This window comes from Phytophthora parasitica, assembly GCF_000247585.1.
Source record: "Phytophthora parasitica INRA-310 unplaced genomic scaffold supercont2.11, whole genome shotgun sequence".
Lineage (NCBI taxonomy): Eukaryota > Oomycota > Peronosporomycetes > Peronosporales > Peronosporaceae > Phytophthora > Phytophthora nicotianae.
Window position 1 is genome coordinate 1020323 of NW_008648997.1, and position 12780 is coordinate 1033102.

At 46.4% G+C, this 12780-nt stretch overlaps 6 protein-coding genes across 6 annotated transcripts in view; 2 read left to right on the top strand and 4 right to left on the bottom strand.

Moving 5' to 3' along the window:
* Nucleotides 1–1604: 1604 nt before the first annotated feature.
* PPTG_22066 (hypothetical protein) lies at nucleotides 1605–1844 on the bottom strand (the record flags this gene model as incomplete). The annotated part of the gene is made up of 1 exon (XM_008901673.1): nucleotides 1605–1844. One exon carries the CDS (start codon nucleotides 1842–1844, stop codon nucleotides 1605–1607), a length of 240 nt encoding a protein of 79 aa, XP_008899921.1.
* A 1886-nt stretch (nucleotides 1845–3730) lies between these two features.
* On the top strand, nucleotides 3731–4627 carry PPTG_07277 (hypothetical protein; the record flags this gene model as incomplete). Its single annotated transcript, XM_008901447.1, has 1 exon — nucleotides 3731–4627. One exon carries the CDS (start codon nucleotides 3731–3733, stop codon nucleotides 4625–4627), a length of 897 nt encoding a protein of 298 aa, XP_008899695.1.
* Nucleotides 4628–5527: 900 nt separating this feature from the next.
* On the bottom strand, nucleotides 5528–7531 carry PPTG_22067 (hypothetical protein; the record flags this gene model as incomplete). The annotated part of the gene is made up of 7 exons (XM_008901674.1): nucleotides 5528–5779; nucleotides 5820–5884; nucleotides 5947–6449; nucleotides 6524–6793; nucleotides 6853–7003; nucleotides 7084–7140; nucleotides 7201–7531. 7 exons carry the CDS (start codon nucleotides 7529–7531, stop codon nucleotides 5528–5530), a joined length of 1629 nt encoding a protein of 542 aa, XP_008899922.1.
* Nucleotides 7532–7955: 424 nt separating this feature from the next.
* PPTG_22068 (hypothetical protein) lies at nucleotides 7956–10184 on the bottom strand (the record flags this gene model as incomplete). The annotated part of the gene is made up of 4 exons (XM_008901675.1): nucleotides 7956–8976; nucleotides 9051–9326; nucleotides 9375–9400; nucleotides 9429–10184. The coding sequence occupies 4 exons, from the start codon at nucleotides 10182–10184 to the stop codon at nucleotides 7956–7958; spliced, it is 2079 nt and encodes a 692-aa protein (XP_008899923.1).
* Nucleotides 10185–10931: 747 nt separating this feature from the next.
* PPTG_22069 (hypothetical protein) lies at nucleotides 10932–11180 on the top strand (the record flags this gene model as incomplete). Its single annotated transcript, XM_008901676.1, has 2 exons — nucleotides 10932–11073; nucleotides 11161–11180. The coding sequence occupies 2 exons, from the start codon at nucleotides 10932–10934 to the stop codon at nucleotides 11178–11180; spliced, it is 162 nt and encodes a 53-aa protein (XP_008899924.1).
* A 1169-nt stretch (nucleotides 11181–12349) lies between these two features.
* PPTG_22070 (hypothetical protein) overlaps nucleotides 12350–12780 on the bottom strand; it is a gene marked incomplete at both ends in the record, with an annotated part of 2120 nt that continues 1689 nt past the window's right edge. Inside the window, one exon of the mRNA XM_008901677.1 lies at nucleotides 12350–12764. Within this exon, the coding sequence (XP_008899925.1) occupies nucleotides 12350–12764 (415 nt within the window). The remainder of the gene's footprint in view (nucleotides 12765–12780) is intronic.

Sequence of the window (12780 nt, forward strand, 5' to 3'; positions counted from 1 at the left end):
ACCCACGACACTGCACTCCAGAATCGCTTCTCCACAACTCAATAGGACCCTGAACACCATGATTCACACTTAGTACTCGTCCACCTTCGCCCCGTAGCACTCGTACCTCGCGATTTCAGATCTTGTCAAAGTCTCAGTACTGTCAACTGAAACCTCTATTTCAGAATTAGTTAGTTTATTCTCTATAGTGGGTTTGAGATTGACGTCAAGTTACGTAAAATGTACGGCAAAATTCTGGCCCAAATTTTGTGTACGTGAACTTTACGTACGTTAACGTCCCCATCTAACACATCAGACGAAAAGGAGCGACGGGGGAAAACATAGAATTGACACCCCACTATTTATGTACTGAAAGAAACCTGAGTCAGATTGTCGGATTCTGACCACGAAATGCAAACATGTGGAGATTTGCAAAATATCTAATGAGGAATGAAAGCCTCCTTAATTGTTAACGGCACCTTCCGATTACGGTACGCTAAGCACCATAGCTTAGGGATTTAATACCGGTACTGCGAGTCAGTGTTCAAACCAACGACCCACCTACATGAACATGTAGTGCGCTAACAAGAGCATCGACGTCAAGCACGTGATGCGGACTAATATCTGATCAACAAGATTGTTAACGGGCTTTTCATCAAGCACATGTAAGTTACATACGGGAAGACTAAGTACGGTGGGATGTCCTCCAACTAGGCATTCGGACGAGATTGCCACCTACATGTGGCCTACTAATACCACAGGTCCACGACCCTAGGATCCGAGATCTCTATTTTATTTTATTTTTAAAAAAAAAAACTAAGAGTTAACGCCATGGCCTGAGACCTTTAACAGGCGTTGCAAGATTTTACCACCGTGGCCATACGTCTTTTTACGAAAATAAAACTACCGTACCATCTCTCGTATTGATTACGAGATGGCGGCGATGATGACGAACAGCAAGTAATCCGTTGTAAACATATGTACCTAATCGTTGTAAACATATCTTGCGATCCCTGGAATTTACGGTCCGTGTAGCCTAAGTGATTTACATACATGTATATCTTTTTTGTTGCAGCCAAGTGTGACTTTGCGAAGACATGTGCATCCAAGGGTTCCAGATATGGTGCTATTTGTTGAGCGTACAGGAGCTTTCAACCTCATCACTTGCGTTTGTTGCGGACACCGTTTGACATTCCTGACTGTCGATTACCAATATGAATTATACTTCAAGTTATTTAAATTGTAGTATTACATGGTTAATAAGTACATGTACGCCTTCCTGGTACCAACGAATTGCTGCTGCTACATATGCATTCGGTTTTGCTCGCTGCAAAGGAGATTACAATGTGAATTCTATCAAACATGAGTGCTTACTGGTGTACTCTTTCGCGATTAAAGGCGTACGTTGTGGCAACACAGCGTATCTATTGGTGGGGCTCGATCACACATTATAGTTGTTGATGAAGTCCCTCGCGAGGCGGCTTGCTGATGTTGGTCAAGTGTGCTTGCTGTCACTGGGGTGCCCATGCTGTCATATGCTAAGTTACTCAACACTCTGTGTGCAGCGCACTAGTTTACTCGACATTTTGAAAAGTGGCAACCTTTTAAAGCATCGCAAACTGCATTCAATCGACTTTTATTTTCCGTAACCACACCTCGATGAATCCGAAATAAATGATAAAACTTGGATCACTCATTACTTTCCCGGACTCCAACAACTCAGTAATGCCCAGACATTTGGCGACATCACTTGGACTCATTCCAAGATCCCACCACAACTTGTACTGCGCCGCTACCTGCAAGTTCTCGCCCACAACCTTCAAATCAGGAATCTTGCGTAGCGACTGAAAGTATATAGCCAGCATTCTTTCTGGGGCTAAATTCAGTAAGCGCAAGTAAATTTCTACATCCGGGTAATACTTGCTGTTCCCCAACTTCTCTCTGTATACCATGGATTAAAAAACCCAGTCAAGTATCTCTGGTCTCTTTTCGAGACTCGTTCCAGTGGTTTTGAACACTTTCGACTGCAACAAGTTGAAGACGTGGTTGGGACTTGTTCCCTTTTGTAGCCACAGCCAAAACGATGCCTTCCGCGTAATTGAGCTGAAGTCAAATCCAAGATCCGCGATTTTTGGCAAACCTGGTATTGCGATCCTATCCTGGTCGCTCCTAGTTCTGCCAAGATCTGCGATGTTTGAACTCTCGACGAACCGTTCTTTAATTTTCATGTCGACAGATGAGCGAGTCGACAGCTGCAGCGTTGGGTCAGTCGCGTCCGAGGCGGTTCCATCATTCACAGAAGCAGCCACAATTATAGCGGGAAGAGCTACGAGAAGCAGGACAGTACGGAGTATCCACATTTTGGTTTCTTAGTATCGATTAAGTGGTTCCGGGGACAATTGAAAAATGGAAGAACAAGGGTTTGGTAACTGAGAGAAATTCTCCACTTCCTCATCTTCAAATTTGATCTTCGCCTATGCACGGTATACCGTAAACGTGGTTGCGGATATTAGTCCCAGAGTCGAACCTTAAACCCGGGTACTGTTCCGAAATATCCGCTATTACCCCCAATCAGAGACAGAGAATCGTTGTACCAAATTTCTTTTGTCAAAATTGTGACAATATGAGGGGGGTCGGCATTTACGAGAGATGCACATTGAAGATTTCGCCCACCCTGGCCCGAAAGCTGTAGTGTGGCGGGATGGGTATTATCAGTATATCTAACAAAATTCGGTACGACCAAAGAGGAAGATTTTTCTTGAGTGATGCCTTGCTGGAGGCGAACCACTTTGTTTTATGATTGACGTCAAGACGGAGAACACAATCATTTACTTCAATACGGTAGCTCGTCTGTACCTTTTGCCTATAATTGCTAATTCCAACTTCATCGTGTTCAAATTTACTGTTCTGCGTATTATGATAGGAGACGCTGAAAGGCAAGTACATTAGCGTGACCCTTTTCAAGGAAAATATTACCACAGGTCATATGATTGATTTGAGCTTGGTTCCTACGGGAACACAGAGCAGATGCTGCGGTTGCGCAGCATGTGCAGTTGACGAGTTTGTTCGGCGGCAGGCATTTTTTTCTCTTAATAATTTAAGGATCTGTAGGGCCTTGTCGGCCAAAAGCACGAGTATATTATTGCTTACTCGTCCAGTATACCAGTACTTGCGATGCCCGTTCGTCTCCGTATCCCACTTCGCTATGTTTAATGCTATAGGTTCCCCTGAATTCCATCTTAAATGAACTATTTACATGCAGGAATCGGCATTGTTTATTTATTACCGATGAGATTCCTCAATCAATCAATGTTGTAAAAATGACTGTATGCTTCTCAATATCTTACACTAGAGCAATGATATTATCGGTGAAAGCTCCATTCAGGCTATATTGCAAGATCAGAAGAAAAAAAAAACACAGCAGATCTTGCTGAAATATTTTGTGGGGTATAGCAGTACCCCGCCAAACAATTGCACACGGTGCTCGCAGCGCTGTATTTTGTGCGAACCAGAATTTACATGTTAGCAGTGAAACAACCAGCAAAACGATTGGCTTTAATTCATCTCATCCACCTTTCACTGGCTAAAAAGAGCAGACCAGAACTAATCATGGCACATACGAATAGTAGTTCAAGAAATTCATGGCGTTGCACACAAAACCAGTCTCGCCCTTTTCAAAGCACTTTTAACATTGGCACATTGGCTATCATTCTGCAATTTTCCTGGCACGACGAACCCCCACTACAACTCTATGAATATCTACATCATTTTGTCTGCTGGTCTTGGAGTTCTTGCTTCGGTCCATGCCCGTGATCCAACGCAACCAGCCAACAAGTACATTGATTTCAGCAAGTTAACTCGTCCCCCGTCTGCCGCAATCGACAGGAATATGTCGATACATCCGACGAGGCCAGACCCTCGGCAACCAGACGAGCCGACATCAACATTCCCCCCAGCATCTACCAAGACAGCAGACCCTGGTCCATGGGTAACGAAGACCATCGGTCACGATGAGATTAAACCGTTCCCTCAACCTGATCCAGTCACGATTTCAGAGAAAGCAGGCGTCAAATTTAAACCTCAGATCCAAATTCGGACGGGATGTGTGCCGTACCCAGTCGTTAACGAATTCGGGGAGACCAGCGGCGGTCTTCAAACCTCTGGTAGTCCGAGGGGTGGGTGTCGAGGCTCGGTTCACGGCTCCCAGGTCTACGGCCGCTCGGCGTGGATCAATGGCTTTTGGGCAATCATGTACTCGTGGTATTTTCCAAAAGATTCTCCATCGTCTCGCATGGGCCACCGTCACGACTGGGAATTCGCTGTTGTGTTCATCGACAATCCCGGCATACCGGAACCGAAGATTATTGGATGCTCAGTGTCGTCCCACGACGGCAGAAAGAAATACAATCCGTGTCCATCTTGGGTGATCGATGGCAACAGTCTTAAAGTCCGATACAAGCACGCCTGGCCCATGAATCACGACCTTGATGTCACGGGCGACGCTGGTACATTTCAAGACCTTATCATGTGGGATCAAATGACGGACGATGCTCGTAGAGCTCTCAACTCGGTTTCTTTCGGCAAGGCCAACACGCCCTTCAACGATGGCAAATTCCTTCCAACACTGGAAAGCGCTTGGGCTTTCTGAATTGATATGTGTAAGCAAATGCTTCTGTTTGCAGTAAGCAATGGATACGAAAGGAAACCACACGAACAAGTATGATAAAATAGAACTTGTGCTTTATTCTCAGACGGCCACTAACGTTGGTGAAAACGATGTTTAGACCAAGAACCAAAAATGAGAACGCATTTTTGTCTTGGAAACGTTGGACTTTCTAACGTAACACAACAGTGCAAAACACTAGTCAATGGTGAAAGACCACTTACCTGGTGCAATTGAGATCACCCGTGCCCAAAAGAAGCCCAACTAACCGCTCCAGTGAAGAGTGTGTCCCAGAGCGTCTGCTAAAATGTTCGCTGACAAGGGACACTAAAAAACATGGATCGACGTTGGTGTTGGGTCTTGAGGACTGGAGGACAAATTGCGCAATGAGAAATAAGACCCCGCAAAACAAAAGAATGCTAGTTAACCATTTGTTGAAGTGCGATTTGCGCACACCGTTATAAAGAGGGATATCTCTTGAGGGTCTCAAATGATTTTTCCATTCGGCCGTTTCAGAGAAAAGTGGCATTGAAATGTTGCCTCGGACTCGCCGAAGAAATCACATTTTTTTTTTTGGTCAGCTTAGTGCAAAATTTCAAGCGGAATCTATTTCTAGTGCTCAATTCGTTGTCATTCTGTGCTAAATTTGTAACTGAAGTTTGAATTTTCAAAATTCGAATGTATATTTTGGTTTTTAGAGATTTTGGATACTAGAATCATTTTAAACTACGCTGGAGAATCGTAGTCGCTGGAGAATCGTAGTTGCGTTCACCCTGACAGTTGCAAAGGATTTATCAGTTTCTTTGCGAGGGCGTTTCTTGGCGCGCCCCCATCAGGAACCTCTCTACTAGCCGGGGTAGTTCCCTGGTCATCACGTCCGTCCATCTACATAGCCTCACCAGTGGTCTCAGTCACTCTGGGAGTCTCTTTTGTAATCTTCGCCGCTGCAGCGGCAGCTTCGCGCTCTCTCTTCTTCTGTTTAGACGCGGCTTGTCGATCCTTCTGAATCTGCTTCGCTGTGCGTTCATCCTCGTCGTTCGGTGGGTCGTACAATGGATCATTTTGGAACTCCTCCGGAACAAACGGGCGGACCTTATTGTAGAAGAACTGGATCTTCTCAGAATTTGGGGGAGGGTTCTGCAAAGGCACTAGGTGTTTTTGTTAGTAGGACGTGTACGCAAGTAGCATCCGTAGTGATGCCGTCGTACACACGGCGAAGGTCCTGGGTCACCTCGTCAGAGTCTGGACCCTTACGGCACTTTACTACACCAGGATTGCTCTCTCGCATCGTAAAGATTTGGTACTTTGAATGTCTTTCAGCTTCTTGTATGCTTCCTCCATGGCGTCGCGGTACACTTTCAAAATTGTGTTTTGGTTCGGAATGTGCACTAGAGCAGACGACGAAGATGCTTCATTCACAACACCGAGAAGCTGGTACATTGTCCACACATCAGCTCGAGCAATGTGCTTTCGCACGTGGCCAAACCCTCGATCCACAGCATTCTTTGTATGGCCTTTGACAAAGAACTTGAGATTGATTTCATCCAAAAGCGACTTATGTGCCAGTGCCAGCAGCATCCGCACTTCATCGGTACCTTTACCAGCCACACTCTCGTCGTACACATAGTTATACTGGATGTTCTTATTTGCGTAGAATACGCCAAACATGTTCACGTTCCGAAGCGAAAAGAAGTACAACTGCGGCGGCGTGTTGCTCACACTAGGCAGTGTAAGGTTCTGACTGAAATCAATGATAACCACGGCGAGGGTGTCGTCGACTGAGGCAAGATCAGACTTGTATTCTTCCCTGTAAAACAAAACGATGTTAGTATCCACACGATACTGTCCATAAAACATTTTGATTCTAGCATCCATCCTTACTGCATACGCCGTGCTGCTGTCGTATGCTCACCAAAAGCCTCGGTCTCTGCTGCTGTAGCTCCACTCTTCATCCGCGACCAGTAGATGGTACAAACGTCACACACGTTGGAACGTGGAGAGCGAATTCGAATAGTTGGCCAAAGCTTCGTCAGGTATTGGCGATACGTGCTTGGTCTTGGTTCACGGACTCGCAGTGCTATCTCCTCCACGTAGTTTTGCAGTTCAGTGTACAATTGGTCCCACGTAAATACGCCGGCAAAAGTGTGTACTCTGCGTTTCTGTAGTACATCTTGATCTCTCCATCTTTCGTTTCTTTACGTCGCACTCACACTGGCACGACATCACCCACAGAAACAGCGAATCTCTTGAACCACGAAACCGACCAGCGGAGATCTACAGCACCAGCGTTTTGGTTGAGAAGAATGCCGTGGGCTTTTACTGAGAAAATCCCATCGTTAATACGCGTCCTGTAGCGCGTAACTGTAGCAGTCGATATCCCGTATTACTTGCACCACGCCGTTCGACACATTTTTGTCGGATCAATGGCAGATAAAAGTTACATTGCTCACGTAGACCATGATCCCGATGACACAGCACGGTACCCGTCTTCTTGAGGACTGCCAACGTCGCTATGATGCTCTACTTCTTCTCCCCGCTGGTCATTTGCGATAGCGAACACAGAAACTGTTCCAACTCCGTGGCATTCCCCTTCAAGCACTTCTTGTCGCAAGGATCCTCTTGAATAAGACGGGTGACGAGCTCGGGAAGCTCTCCGTCATTCAAATTGATGCTAGTTGCCACAGTATTGGAATCTTCGTCAACGTCACTGTCGCTTGTCTGGATCTCGTTACCGCATGGGCATTCTTCCTCTGAGTCTAGGACCCACTCACTGTCTTCACTGGCGTCTCCACTTCCAGCGCTAGTGTCACTGTGGGCTTCATCGCGAGGTACCACAGCGTCGCTCTTTGTGGCGGTGGCGGTGTCTGCGAGAGCAGCGAGCTCTTCCATCGTGGCCTCTTACCACCGTTACACCTCCTCTATATTTGAGACGGCGTCAAACAAAAGAATACTAACGAACCTAAGTACGAATCGCGATTTAAGCTCATCGCTGTTAAGATGAGCGTCTCCTCTTTCCAATAAGCCCCCGTAAGCCTGCTAGAACCCACTACAGACCAAGTTACAGCAACCCAAAAAAAATATCTCCCGTCCCAGACAGAAAATGCAAATTTTTTTTATTGGATACTTAGATGTAAAATTTCACTGCGGAGCCAATGGTGTTGTCAGCTCAATCTAATTTGACTCAGAACATCTTCAAAAATTCAGTTTCAGCTACGATTTCACATTAGTGATTATGACACGATTAGTATCATTTTGATTTCGTGTGGACATAAGTATCACAGTCGAGGTTTAGCACTTCTCTCGCTTCCCTGATTTACTTCCGCAATTTTTTTTGAACTGGATGACCCGCGTTCTCAGCATCTCGTCCGCGACGGTTTAGAGTGGCCTTTGCAGCAACGGCCATGGCTGCTCGGTGCTCCCGACGAGCTTGTTTTGCAGCTTTTGCGTCTTCACCTTGTTCCTTGCTCGGAGCCGCGTAAATCGGGTTCGACTGAAACTCTTCTGGTACATACGGCCGGATATTTTTATGCAGCTCAGCGATCTTTTCAGACTTCTCGGCAGGAGGCTCCAGGTCTTCGAGGAAGTGATCCAACATGCGGGTTACCTTGTGTCCGTCTGTAAAAACACCATCAACTTTGCGGCGGAGATCCTTCTCAATAGGTTTATCGTCCGGGCCTTTCCTGCACTGCACAACACCGGGTTTGAAGACCTGGTACTGCTGTACACCCACGAGTTTCTTGTCGAGCTCTTCCACTAGAGGCTTGTAGCTCTTTAAAAACTCGTTCCCACGCGAAATCGTTGTGTTCGTTGTCGCAGAATCGTCGACAGCTCTGACGATGTGATCCATCGTCCAGCAGTCTGAGCGGCTCACTCGCTTCCGGATGTGACCGAAGCCACGGTCGCATGAATTTTTTGTGTGGCCCTTCACAAAAAATTTGTAGTCCACTCGCTCGAAAGTGCCGTACTGTACCTGGGCCAGGAAGAAGCGAATAACGTGGTTATTCTTGTTTTGGCCAGAGCAATTGTCCGCGTATACAACGAGGTGCTTTTTGCCCGCTGGCACCAGCACGGTGCGGATGAAGTGCTGGAGCATGGAGATTATCTGGTCGCTACCCTTCCCACTCGCAAACTCATCGTACACATAGTTCGTTTGAGTCCCGTTGTTCTCGTAGAAAATTCCGAAGAGATTCACCGCTAGAAGTGAGCAAAAGTACCAGTGTGAAGGCGTGGACGTGACGGAAGGTATCGTGAGATTCTGTGAGAAATCCATGACCAAGACGGCGAGATCAGTGTCCGCAGCTTGCGAGGCAGCTTTATCCTTCTTGTATTCGCGTCTGCATATCAATATGATATCAACGTCCCAGTTATAAATGCCGGATAAATCAAAACGATACTATTGTCCACGTACCTCATTCGCCGGGCAGACTCGGTATGCTGGCCGAGCTCCTCTGTTTTATCGGCAATAGCACCATGGCGCATGCGCGTCTGGTAAATGCTGCACAAGTCACATACGTTTGACTGCCTCGACCGGATCCGGATCGTCGGGCAGTGAATCGACAGTAGTTTGCGAAAGGTGGAGCGTGCTGGTTCGTATACGCGAAGTCCTCGCTCCACGAACTTGTGCATCTCTTCGTAGACGGTATCCCAGGTAAAGATCGCAGGCAGAAGCGTGTAGTCTTCGCGACTGTAGTATTTTTTTTACCTTTCCATCCTGCGTTTTCTGCATACGCACCCTGACTGGCACCACTTCTCCAACCTCTGCAGCAAACTACTTAACCAACCACACCAAATCCACCTTCGATGCGTTTTTGTTGGCCTTATTGCCATGAGCTGCGGCAGCTAGGCAGCCGTCCCGGACTCGGCGCTTGTATCGCGGCACAGTAAGCGGCTGCACCCCAAGACACCTCGCAAACGAAGGGCGGCAGACGTGCCCCACGAATGGCAGGTAGTAGTGGAATTTCTCTCGTTCACCAGTGCCGCGACGCCGTTCTGCAGTATCCGTCTGCATCAGTACGCCGATAAGTGTCAAAATACACGTAGTTTTCTCCGCCTTCGTCATCTGTTCAAGTGAGCGCACAAGATGCTCTAGCTCACCGGCTTTGCCTTCGAGGCAACGTCGCTCACAGGCATCATCACGAATAAAGTCCGTCACGAGCTGGTGGACATCGACCTCGATCAAATTGATACTTATGTCCTCTGCTTCTTCCACAGCTTCTTCTTCTGCCTCACTCTCTCCTGTCAGGACTTCATCCTCTTCGGACGCTTCGTCAGCATCGCTCCAGTCTTCGTCGTTGCTATCGTCTGGTTCGTCGCTGTCTTGCTCGCTCGCGTCGGCTACTGTGCTGGCTTGGGTCGGGGCTGGCTCAATTGCTACCGTGTCCTGTGCAAGTTGAATACTGCCTTCATCTAAAGCCGCAGAAGCTTGAGAGAGCGGCACGATATCACACAGCTCTGCGCTGGAAGAACGTGCACTAGCGGATGTTTCGTCTGGGGTGGGGAGCTCTCCAGAGGGCGGCGTCGGTGGCGAGAGGTGGCGGAGCATCTTTAAGTGGAGACAGGTATCTTTTGGACTGGAGCGTTTGATGAGTGAGCTCGCTTTAGTGACAGTTCAGATTCTCAAAATACAAATCGGCCGTTTTCTCAAAACTTCACTTAAATACGAAAATCGACGGCTCAACTTTAAAGGCGATTATCTCGATAACTCTAAATGGTTCATTAGTATCATTTGGTTCTGGGTGGTCTCATTTAGAGATTTGACAAAATCCCCCCTCCTGAAAAATCACTTAAGTACGAAAACGAAGCGTTGAGTTTAAAGGCGATTATCTCAAAAACTCCAAAATGTTAACTAGCATCCGTTTGTTTTGTGGGGTCTCAAATCTGGTAGTTGTACATCGCCTCCTAAAGTACAGCGGTAACTCTTGATAGCCGGATGTAGAGTCGATAAAGTACAAGTGCTTTGTCAAAATGGAAAGGCTTATTCTATCACAAGCCGCAAAAAATAATATGGATATTGTATTCATGGAAGTGGCTTATCTTGAGATGAGATTTACAAATCTCAATATACGCCTGGCTTGCAGAAGACGTATTAACACAGTACACCTTTTTCAGATCAAAATGAGAATTCCTCGGTTCAAAACAAGAAATGCTCAGATCAAAACAAAACACCTGTCAAATATGATTTACAAATCAAAATCGAATTCATGGAGTTCTAGAGTTCCAGAAGTGAAAAAGGCAAAGAACGCACGAGCCTTCCAATGGTCAGCCTGGATCGATCACTTATCGTTTAGCGATGAAGTACAAGCGCTCCCCACTAGGCCTGACGAAAGCTGAGCGTTGTGCTAACTACACGATGCGCGCCGCCAAGCTCAGCATGTCAATCAAAGTCACTCCAGACCTTTGCGATTCCATGGCAGCTCACACTCAGATTTCACGTGCGTGCTTTGAGTTTAGGCACATGACGGTTGGCTCGTGAATAGATCTCACAGGAAATCAGTTGTTAAATATATAACTGATTACAGATCATCTCATTTTGATCTGATAACTTTTTATTTTTTACAGAGGATTCTCATTTTCATCTGGAAATGGTGTAAACGACAACAAACCACGAACTACAACATCTGTAAACAGGGTTCTCTGGAAATTTAACAAAAATCAGACTCAAAGACGGCTTTGTCTGTGTTTCAATTCTAAAATACACGGAATGAACCGTGCTTGTCACCAATTATAAACGACTCTCGTTATTATTTATACTCAACGAATGACATGCACACGTCGCTTTGCGTTGTACGACCATCGTGACGACTTTGTGAGGAGTCGTGTGAAGGTTACCTATACTATAACGCTTCACAATTCTACTGGTGTACAGTTACCAATGTGGTCGAAGTAGTAGATCAAGAACAACAGGAGATCGGCGCCATTCAACAGCTCGTTACCAAGAAGCCAAGAATTGGTGCGACTTCGGAACAAAAACAAACACATGTTTACTTTGGTATGCCCCTGGTCGAAAAGCGACTCATACTTTCTGATCTTTACTTTTTGCTTGAGGCGGGGCGTCATACTTACATCCTTTCTAACCTCTAATCTCTTGAGTAATCATCTCGGACCATGACTGGGAAATAATCATAGATATAATCATCCTCGACCACGGCGTGACCATGATCATGTAAACTCTCGCGACTATATCTAAAGCGTAAATGGAGCTGCGCTGAAACTTCCAGGGCATTTTTAGCAAGAAAATAAAAGGAAATTACAAAAAAGCGATATTGCAATGTTTTAGAACAGGTAGGTTAACACTTATACTGAACTCAAGTAAATTTGTCAAACATGTGAACCCCATGTGAAACCATGGTTCCATGTTTCGATTTTGGGACGGGTGTGTTAATAACGGCTCACAAATCCCCAACAAATCACAGGGGATGAGGTATTGCATCTATCATATGTTGCTTTATCGGGCCTTAAAGTTCTTAAACTTGCACTGGGTCGATTCTTTAACGTAAAACACCGACCCAGTGCAAAACAGAATGGGATACGCCCTAGGGCGAAATCTACGGCATGCCCAGTACTCTCAAGCATCAGCAGTATCGATTTGGTTTGAGAGTGAGAGATTCACATCTGAAGAAAGTTAACCCAATCTATCCGAAGGAATTTGGCATGTTAAACTTGAAAATATTGGCATTTCTAACATAACAAGGCAGTGACATACACTGGTCAATGGAGAAAAGACCACTTGCCTTGTGCACTTGAGACCACCCGTGTGCCCAAAAGAAGACCAAACTGTCGCTGGACGTTGTGTCTCCACCGACGTGGCTCCACGTTTTGGTGCGGAGTGCTCCCAAGGGGCAGTGTCGCTTCTAACGTAGATCGAGCGTCCCATCCATGGACTAAATAGAACGGTGTTTCGCCTCGAACACGATCGTACGTCGTGTTGAGGGCGAACGTCAGGCGCTCCACGTACTCGTCCCAGTCTTTCTGGTTTAAATCTGCGCCATACATCTTCAAGGCTCTGGTCAGAGTCTGTACCATCCGTTCTACCGAACCGGTGGCTTGTGGGCGGTACGTCATGGTGACACGCTGTCTCTGTCCCACTATGCGGTTGAAGGCGCGGAAAAATCCGACATGAAGCCTGGCTCTCGATCGTG